This window comes from Mercenaria mercenaria, unplaced genomic scaffold (assembly GCF_021730395.1).
Source record: "Mercenaria mercenaria strain notata unplaced genomic scaffold, MADL_Memer_1 contig_3334, whole genome shotgun sequence".
NCBI classification, from domain to species: domain Eukaryota; kingdom Metazoa; phylum Mollusca; class Bivalvia; order Venerida; family Veneridae; genus Mercenaria; species Mercenaria mercenaria.
Genome location: NW_026461461.1, coordinates 894 through 11,943, shown reverse-complemented (window position 1 = coordinate 11,943; position 11,050 = coordinate 894). Strand labels below are relative to the sequence as shown.

Here is an 11,050-nt window from a genome sequence, read left to right as displayed (position 1 = left end):
TGACAAAATTGTTTAATCCCGCAGATGATAGTAGTTGCCGCATGGAGACCAGCACCAAGTTGCATTCATTCTGTGACTTTTTCTTTTTGGATTACCTTATTTGAACTGTCATGGATCAACGAATGTACGCACAATTGATATAACTGTTATATTTATTTAAATGAAATAGTCAATAAACAATGTGTCCAATTTCCATTAAAAATCTGTAAACATTTGGCAGAGATAAAAACAAAAGTCATGTGTGGAGATGTTGAGTACATGATAATAAAATGACACTGCAAATGCCTTTCTTGCACTTCAGGCAGCAATTTAATTTGAATTTAAGCTTTGAACTGACTATAAAAAGAATATTTACATATTGTACACCTATCTTTCGAGAAATATATGCAAAAGAGAAAATATGGTCGGTTTTGAAGAAGAAGACTACAATGGAAAATGAATTATATATAAATGTGTAACAAAACTCACATAAGCAGTTAAAATCACTTTACTGTCATGTATACAACCAAGTATTTTTAGCTCAATAAGTAGAGCGCAGATTTAAGGATCGCGATGTCGTGAGTTCGATCTCCGGGAGAGGTGTATGTTCTCCATGACGATTTGATAATAGACATAGTCAGGAGTAATTTCATCTTTCGCTTCTGAATCATATGGAGAAATTGGCATTTACTTGCGGGGAAAAGGGCAAGTACTTGTAGAGACTCCAGAAACACTAATTAGGTAAACTGACCGCCGTTACATGACTGAAATACTGTTGAAAGTAACATTTACATATATGAAATGCTTCTCCAGCTCCTAAAGAAATGATTTCAATACTAGTAATGATTCATTATATGATATATATTTATGTTAATTTGTCCACGCTGTTAAATAGGACCATTTTAGAGGAATAACTGTAAGATTGTTCACATTATAGGTGTACACAGTACATGTACGTTAATAATCAAAACAGAACAGATCCGTAGGATTTCAACTAGTTAATCTGTACACTACTTCTTTGATTTGCTGTATTTTTTTTTCTTTTGTTTTATTATCGGTCAGACATATATCCTCATATTTTATGTATTTGTAATTAAGTAGCACATTTCAAGAACTATCACCGAAGCTCTTAATGCGATATTTGCATTATTTCATTTTGAAAATTCAGCAAGCTATTTCTGTTTTGATCCTTATTATTTGTTGCTTTACTTCTACACCCTCACTTCCTGTTCAAAACAAAAAGTGAAACTAATCAGATCGTAACAATGTACGCATTTGACACTTGCTTTCAGACAGGATGTCCTTGATAACATTGTGAAAACAAAGCTAGTATATTGACACTGAAACATTAGTCATTCAGATGTTTTACAAATAAAAATGTAAAAATAAAGATGTTAAAACATCAGAAAGGTTGCTTTAGAATTTTTCATTATAGTACCATTGAGGCACATTCAGTAAAATATTGAAGTTAATTATACCTTACGGTATTTTCATGATTACTGACAGATGATGGTTCAGCTAATCAAAATGGTGAAATATGGTAGCTTGATAGTAACTAAGAGATATACAATGCGTAAAAATAACTACCTGTGGGATAAAAGGAGCATGAAGAAGAGATTTGAAATTCAAAACGATGGATTTATAATAAACAAATACTGCCGATTGAATATGTCAGGCTAAAACGTCTATAGCTTGTGAAGTGGGACTATTATGGGGTTTATTCCTTTTTTATATAAGCGTAAGAAGATTTTTTTTATATAAGGGTAGTTCATTCTAGTTAAGGCTACAATAGCGTTAAGTGACATTTGTTTCATTTATAACATCAGTAGATTCCTTCGTGATACATCGGTACGTTTGCTCTACCCGGTTCTATCACCAACCAGTCACTCGGAAATCTACTCGGGAGAAGCAAAATGTGTTCGAGATATCAGTAGTACAAGCCAAGATGAAGTATACATTATATAGACCTGACGATGAGTTCGAGCCATGAGTAGTAAGCGAATAATCCGAATTCGAGCAAACGAAGTTTGACTGTACTAGTCTTTATAAAATACGCGCCATAGATTTTTCTACCTGTACTGTTCATACAGATAATCATACAGGCAATCAGCTAGCCTTTTTGAAAATTGTTGGCCTGGAAACGGAAGTTTTAGAAACATGAGAAAGATAGCTTTCATAAATGAACAAAATATCAGAGCGTACGAAACGTTAAGCTCATTCTATAGAATTAAGTGTAATCGTTTTTCATTTTGCCTGTCTCAAATGCAATAACTCTACACGAAATAATTTATTTCACTTCTCAAATTCATAATTATTACCGAAATATTACAAGTTTATATCAAAAAGTAGCAAAAATGGCGAAAATCTGAAGTTTATAACAAAAATGCACTTACTGACCTTTGACCTTGTGCTGGGACTTTACTATGACCCTTAGAAGGCGACAGCCCCCCTGAAGTGTTTCCAATTTTTATAAAGTTAACAATGAACATGGCTGTCGGGCATTAACAAAAAATGCCAACAAAGGCAATTTCTACGCCCCTTTTTTGGATATATAGGCAGACTGTAATACGAGAGACCCGTGGTGACATTTCAACTTCATTATTTCACGATTTCTGCTTCCTGATTTCACGATTTCCACTTCATGAATTCACGAATTCACGATTTCTGCTTCCTGATTTCACGATTTCCACTTCATGAATTCACGATTTCACGATTTCCACTTCATGAATTCACGATTTCACGAATTCACGAAAAAACTTCACGATTTCTTGATTTCACGATTTCATGATTTCTTGATTTCACGATTTCCACTTCATGAATTCACGATTTCACGATTTCTGCTTCCTGAATTCACGATTTCCACTTCATGAATTCACGATTTCACGATTTCCACTTCATGAATTCACGATTTCCACTTCACGAATTCTCGATTTCACAATTTCCACTTCATGAATTCACGATTTCACGATTTCCACTTCACGAATTCACGATTTCACAATGGTGAAATCGTGAATTCATGAAGTTGAAATCGTGAATTCGTGAAGTGGAAATCGTGAAATCGTGAATTCATGAAGTTGAAATCGTGAATTCGTGAAGTGGAAATCGTGAATTCGTGAAGTGGAAATCGTGAAATCGTGAATTCATGAAGTGGAAATTGTGAAATCGAGAATTCGTGAAGTGGAAATCGTGAGTTCATGAAGTGGAAATCGTGAAATCGTGAATTCATGAAGTGGAAATCGTGAAATCAAGAAATCGTGAAGTTTTTTTCGTGAAATCGTGAATTCGTGAAATCGTGAATTCATGAAGTGGAAATCGTGAAATCGTGAATTCAAGAAGTGGAAATCGTGAATTCAGGTAGCAGAAATCGTGAAATCGTGAATTCATGAAGTGGAAATCGTGAAATCAAGAAATCGTGAAATCATGAAATCGTGAAATCAAGAAATCGTGAAGTTTTTTCGTGAAATCGTGAATTCGTGAAATCGTGAATTCATGAAGTGGAAATCGTGAAATCGTGGATTCATGAAGTGGAAATCGTGAAATCAGGAAGCAGAAATCGTGAATTCGTGAATTCATGAAGTGGAAATCGTGAAATCATGAAGCAGAAATCGTGAAATAATGAACTTGAAATGTCACCACGGGTCTTTCGTACTATAACCAGGTTTGGATACGTCTTTGGATGGGTGAGCGGGCGGATGGGCAGGCGTCATACTTGCTTTCCACACAATGACTTCAGTGTGGAATAAGCTTTTGACACCAAACTTGGCCTGTAAATAGATATTAAAGAAAAAAGGTTTGGATTACATTTTCGGTCATTTGAGTCAAGGCCAAGGTCGCTGTTGCTAAAATAGAACAAAATGGTTTTCGCACAATAACTGCATTAATGTAATGGAATTAAACTTGGCCTTATAAGCTTATAAAAATATCAAGGTTGGAATTAAATATGCGGTCATTGGGTCAGGTTCAAGGTCAGGATAACTTATTTAATCTTCACACTTTGAAAAAATTCCACGTTGGCGCAGTGGTCTAGAGCGTTTGGCCAAAAGCTACTTACTAGTCAGCGAGGCTGAATGGTGTCGGTTCAAATCCTATTGAGATCCCATTTTTCTCTTTTTTTTTGTGATAAAAAAAGTCATTTTTACTGCCATTTGTTCAAAGCCAAGGTCAACTAAAAATAGATTTTTGGCCAGGTTTTCGTAGAAAAATCCAGCTGGTAGTTCTGTAGGTCTGTCCGGGCGGATGTATGGATGGATGGATTGATGGGCGGATGGATGGAATAATGCGTCTCATGTTAACTTTTTTGTTCATTCAGTAACTGGACAAGTATTTAATCTAGGACATGGAAACTTCACGGTACATTGGTATCGATAAGTACATGATCCCTATTGATTTCAGGGTCATTGGATCAAAGATCAAGGTCATAGTGATCTGAAGTTTGAAAATGGTTTCTGCAGGATATCTGAACAAGTATTTCACCTAGGACATTGAAATTTCATAAGTATATTGGTCACAGTATGTAAATGAACTCTGTTGATTTCAAGATCACTGGGTCAAACGTCAAGGTTACAGGGACCTTAACATGTTAACCTTTTTATTCACTCAATATCTGGACAGGTATTTCACCTAGGACCTTGAATCTTCATAGATATGTTGACCTTGATGTGTTTATGACTTCTATTGATTTCGAGGTCACTGGGTCAAAGGTCAATGTGACAGAGACCTGAACATATTGAAAATGGTTTCCGCTCAATATCTTGACACGTATTTCACCTAGGACCTTAAAAATTCGTAGGTTTGTTGGTCTTGATGTGTGCCTGACACCCATAGATTTCAGGTTTAAAGGTCAAGGTCACAGAGAAAAAAAACATTGAAAATATTGTTTTTTATACTTTCATTTTTTAACACCAAATTATTTCTTTAATTTCATTTTCTACTTGTCCATTTCTTTTTCCCCCTTTCCCTTTAATATTGCTTCTTAACTTGGGGGGTTATTTATTGTATGCAGTTATTAGAGCTTTGACTCATTATCACCTAATTCGGTAAACCCGGTCAAAACGCCGTCAGGCGTTAGCTGCTTGTTCCCTTAAAATAGGTTTTTCTCAACTTTTTAATTTTAGTTTGGATTTACTTTCTGCCATAAAAATTTGTGCACAGCAAGCTTATCTGAAAAAATAGCTTTGAATGATATTTGGGATCACTATTAATAAAAATAGAAAAATGGTTTGGAATGTATTTAAGGTCACTTGGATCAGGGTCAAGGTCAGTGTAACTAAATATAGAAAAATGGGATCATATTTGAAATAAAACAATGATGTTTGCGCTGTGAGATGGAGGGGGTTCAGTTCTCACTGAGATCTTTTTTTTTTCCTTTTCTTTCTTTGTGACAAAAAGGTCATTTTAATGCTATTGGGTAATTAAAAATAGACAAATATGGCCAAAGTTGTAATAAAAAATAGATTCATCAAAAAGCTGGTTTCGAGTTTACACTTTTAATATAGGAACTGGCCTCGGATTGTATTTTGGGTCACTGTTACTAAAATAGAAAAACTGTTATGCTCAATATATTTAGTTTTGGTGCTCATGTTGTCGGCAAACTTTGTGTTTAGGTAGCTTTTATCAAAGAAATTGCATAGGAAATGACACATGTACTTTTCTTATAACAGCTCCTCTGAATGGTATGATTGGATATAGTCAGATATGTATAATAAAACATATCCATTTTTTAAGAACCTGTTGGCGTGATGCCAAATTTGAAAATATGGTTTTCGTGGAATTTCCACATTTCTTGTTTTAAGTTTTCTTCTGTATGAGAACATTCAGTACTGTTTCTTATCAAAATATTTCTAAAGGTATTTTTTTTCCTTTTCAGTGCTATGTGATGTATTTACATGTACTATAGTCTATGCCTTCTTTTTGAAAAATGGAAAATTCTGTGACCCTGGGCTGCCTATACCTCTGGCTCCTTGTGTATGTTGGGCATTGTTTAATACACTTTTTTCTTTATATGTACAATGTTTTTCTTTCAGGGTTATATGGACATTTATTTCCAACGGCAGAGAGCTAAAGCTAACTGAACTATTCTACATAGCAAATAATGCGACGGCCTTGTTCCATGGCCCCGAGGCACGATTCAATTTCTATTATGACAACCCTGAAGGCTTCTACACATTTGTTATTAACATCACAGGTGCACAGTATAGTAGTTTGTATTATTTTTACTAATATCATGTTCTAATATTATCAGCATAATTGTCATCATCGTCACACATTTTTGTGTCCAATCAATGTGCCTAGATCCCCAACCACATTGTTTCATTTTCCATCTACGCTGTTATTTCTCCAATACCAATATCTTTCCAAAACCGCTGAACAGAATGGCCTATAAAAAACCTTCCTTAGGAATACCAAAGCAAAACCATAAATATTCTAATTTTACAAAAACATACCTTGAAAGTGCTTGGTAGGATTATCCTTTGTTATTTCTGTGGTAATGAAAATGCACTGCATGGACCTGATTTATTACAGTATTTTACTTGTATATACAGTAAGTAACGCCAGTTGGCATTATTACAGTAAATCCACCTAACTGGCTGAGCACAGTGATAGAGCATGTCCAGCGCTGCATGTATTAGCATGTTAAGATATATTGCACTAATATGTTCCTTTGATGCTTATTTTCCTTATGTTTGATGAACACATTTCAGTATGAAATAAAAAAATGATATTCAAAAATGCTAATTTTATATGTGAAGTAGATAAAATTTTGGTTCGTTTATATTGCAAAGTTCAGTATACAAAAAACATGACAACTGAGTCAGCGCATGACAAAAGGTACCATACCATAACTCAATTTCAGACTGTCAAATTGATTTACAACCTTACCAAATTGTGATGTTGATTTCGAAGAAGGAGGGATATATTGCTTTGTAGATGTCGGTAGGCCGGTATGTAGACAAATTAGTGTGCGGATGACAACTCAAGAACGATGGGGTCTAGGATCTTGAAAGTTTATAGAGGGTTTGGACATGACCAGTAAATGATCCCTATTGCTTTGAGGTTAGAAGGCTAAAGGTCAAGGTCACAGTAGCCCAGACCATTTAAACGGTTTCCAGACGATAACTTGAGAACAGCCTAGGATCACGAAACTTGATAGGGAGGTTGACATAACCACCAATAACCCTTATTTATTTTGAGGTCAATAAGTCAAAGGTCAAGGTCAAAGTGACACGGAACAGTAAAAGCGTTTCAGAACGATAACTTGAGAACGTTTTGGCCTTAATCAAGAAACATAATAGGCTGATCATGACCAGTAGAAGACCTCTATTGATTTTGAGGTCAGTAGGTCAAAGTTCAAGGTCATATTGACGCAGAACAGTAAAACTGTTTTTGCCAATTAACTACAGAATGCTTTGGTTTAAGATTACACTTGATACAGAGGTCACTTATGACTGGTAAATTACCCATAAATATTGATTTGAGGTCAGTACGTCAAATGTCTAGTGCACAGTGACCAAATAATTTCTGTTCCTTGTGCGGTTACTGAATGCATCAAGGCTGGCATTTCGTGTTCTACGAGCTCTTGATAATGTTAAATTAGTACAGAGTTTTCTCCAAAGTAAATCTTCGTGCATTGATTTAAACAATGTGATATAAACCCTGAAAAATGTAGGCAACTATCTTTCTGACACTTTAACATTGAAAACTGTTTTTTTGATAATGTGTTAAATTTATAAAACATAATCATAATAATATATAATTATAAACAGAACTTATCATAGTTATATTATACTGTAATTTTATAAGTAAAAAATTTCCACATTTTTTGATATTTTGATATTTAGCTAAAGTTTTATCTGTAAAATAAAGAACAATGGAGAATGTAGTATTTTGAAGAAAATAATAAATATGTGATGGTGAAGACATTTTTGTCGTTTTAAACAGGAGTAACACGAGCTGATGATGGTGTATACCGCTGTTCCCTTACGAACGGTGATACTTTGCTCGATAGTAAGGAAGTCAAGCTCACTGTCCTCAGTAAGTTTACATATTTTGTACTCGCACAAAATTTGAAGGGTGTTTTTCACAAGAGTTACATTTATAACTCCGGTTTCGAATTACTTCCATTAGTTAAAGGGGTTCAAATGAATTCTCATATGCAAGATCATTGTGAAGTTATACCCCCAAGACTATTTCCTCTGGCGAAGCAGTATTGTAGGGGGCAAGGGAGTATAAAACACATTTAGCGATAGCTGTAGTTTAATTAGTATCATAGAAATCCCTGGCTCGGTACTGGCTCAAAAACGCTTGACCTTTCATTCAACCGGGTTTGAACCTTACCATGGATCAGATTTGTTTATTTAAGGAGGATTTTAATAACAAACGGCAACATGTAAAAACTTGCATATATCGAGGGTTCAACGCGAAACTAGTCTAAGTTTATATAGAAATAGAGGCAGATAGACTAGTTTTGCAATGAGCCCTCGATATATGAGACTAAGATAAATAGTAATTTAATCAACAAAAATCTTGCATCAATTTTATGGCTCGGACATTATTGCAAATATATAGAATGTACAAATACTATAATTCTAGAAGTATAGTATACTACTTAAAACATTAAACTGTCAGTAAGTATGACTCCTTTCTGCAGTTATTTTCTTAATTCTAAGACAAACTTTAATAAAAAAGAATTCAGTAATATTTTCATTATATTAAAGCACTACCCTTGCAATCAGTGGTTGATGACATTCTGTTCATCTTTCAACTTACTTTAACTTGTTTCAGACCCTGTCGAGTCAGTATCTATTGAAATTCATGACGCTGAACACAATATTATTGCATCGTCTAAGAAGGCTGTTACCAAAAATGCTACGCAAGTCAATCTGACTCCAGGACAGTATATGGTAGGTGCATATTGACATCCAGAATGAGGACTGTCATTAATTTCAAATTTTGTACTGGCATATTAGCTGACAAATTTTAAAAATTCATATGGAATTTTCTTCTTGTATTGATCTTGGTGTTTGTTACACATCATTGGACAACTGCAAACACCAGCTTAACTAAATACAAAATACTCTGATCAACACCTTAGTGTAAGTTAACTTTTAAGTTCACATGAGCATGAAGTTCTCAAGGTGAACTATTGTTATCAACATTTGTCCGGCGTCTGTCGTTAGCATTTTACCTTGCAAACACTTTAGAGGCTGGATTATCTATTTATCTTCCTGAAACTTGGTCAGAATATTTATCTTGGTGATCTCTAGGCCAAGTTCGAACCTGGGTCGTCTGGAGTCAAAAACTAGGTCACCCTCTCAAATCAAAGAAAAAACCTTTTGAACACAGAGGTCACATTTTAAGACCAGTTGTCATGAATCTTAGTCATAGTGTTTGCCTTGATGATTTCTTGAATGAGTTAGAAACTGGGTAATTTTGGGTAAAAAACTAGGTCATCCGGTCAAATCAAATGAAAACCTTGTGAACACACTAAAAATTTAAAGTCCATTATTTTTGTCATGGGAACTTGTAAAAGTGTTTGTCTTGATGACATCTCGGTCAAGTTCGAAACTGGATCGTCTGGGGTCAAAAACTAGGACACCTTCCAAAATCAAAGAAAAACATCATGAACACGCTAGAGGTCGCACTTATAAGTCCAATCGTTTCTGGAAAACATATCATAATGTTTTAATTCAATTTGGTAATTTCTCAGTAGAGTTCAAAACTGGGTCGTCTGGGGTCAAAAACCAGGCCATCCAATCAAATCAAAGAAAAACCTTGTGTACACTACAGAAGCCACATTTTAAGCCCAATTATCATGAAAGCTTGTTAGAATTTTCTCTTGATGATATCTCGGTCAGTTTGGAAAATGGGTTTTCTGGGGTCAAAAACTACGTCACCCGGACTAATCAAATTAAAACCTTGTGAATACTCTAGAGGCCACATTTTACGTTCAGTCTTCATGAAACTTGCGCATAATGTTTGCCTTGATGATTTCTTTGTCGAGTTTGAAATTGGGTCGTTACTCTCCACTTTATTTAGGAAGCAGTTATTTACAATCTTTGTTGACCATGGTTCTCAGGTGATTTATGTAGGGCCACTTTGGTCCTCTTGTTTACATACTTATAAAACAAACACTTTGGGTTTTCTTATACCTTATATTATGCAAGTTTCAGATAACACCTTAATCTTGCAAAGTTTAAAATATAATAATCATAATATCAAAAAAAAAAAAAAAAAAAAAAAAAACCTAGTCTCACTCTTTTCTTCTTCGGCTTCATTTATCTTTACCACAAAGTTTGATAATAAGTTCGACGGTGAAATTCGTGATTGGACAATTTGTCAAATGTGTCCATGACTTCACTCATATTGGGATGATAAAAGCAAGTTTTAATTCATACAAACAACCTCTTTTTGTTTCCGTTATTGACCGAGTTGGACCTGTTTGTTGAGAAAGATACCCAAATATTTCTTTGGTAATGTTTTATATTCATTTAGGTGAAATGTGATGCATCAGGCAGCAACCCAAAACCAGTAATGCACCTCTTACTTAATGACGAGAAGCCACATGTTTCTACAACTACAATGAAAGACAAGAACGCTGTGTTCACTTCTTATCGCGGATCTTTCACGGTCGATAGTCTTAAGGTTAATGCCCACAATGCATTACAAACTCTGACGTGTTTGGCAAATATTCCTGGTGATTATTATCCGTCTGCAGAAGCAGGACTTGCCTTGATGGCTGGTATGTATGTTCGTTTGCTTTTGGTTTAATTCCATTTTTCAAACATTATTTCACTCGTGCTTTCTTGACAATAAACGTTGGTATCTCTCGTAGGGCAACCACACCATTTTCTGCATGTTGGAACCTTTTCGCTATAAAGTCTTGCAGATGAAATAATTGATGAAAGGTGTTCTCTTTATATGGATTGATAAACCACTATATCTTCGTTTGAAAAGATATTGGTTGTCACACGTTACGCCTCTTTTCATAGCTGAAGTCAAGAGAATCCTAACACCAGGTAGCCGTAGGTCGATGTAGTGGCATCTTTCATGAGAAACGCTTCTAGAAAAACTT

The 11,050-nt window shown here is 34.9% G+C and overlaps 1 protein-coding gene across 1 annotated transcript; it reads left to right on the top strand.

The window, feature by feature from the left end:
• Positions 1–552: 552 nt before the first annotated feature.
• LOC128552968 (uncharacterized) lies at positions 553–10,717 on the top strand (the record flags this gene model as incomplete). The annotated part of the gene is made up of 5 exons (XM_053534062.1): positions 553–557; positions 6,003–6,178; positions 7,918–8,010; positions 8,761–8,879; positions 10,471–10,717. Coding segments are annotated over exons 1-5 (640 nt in total), but the record flags the coding sequence as incomplete, so codon positions are not given.
• Between the last annotated feature and the right edge of the window lie 333 nt (positions 10,718–11,050).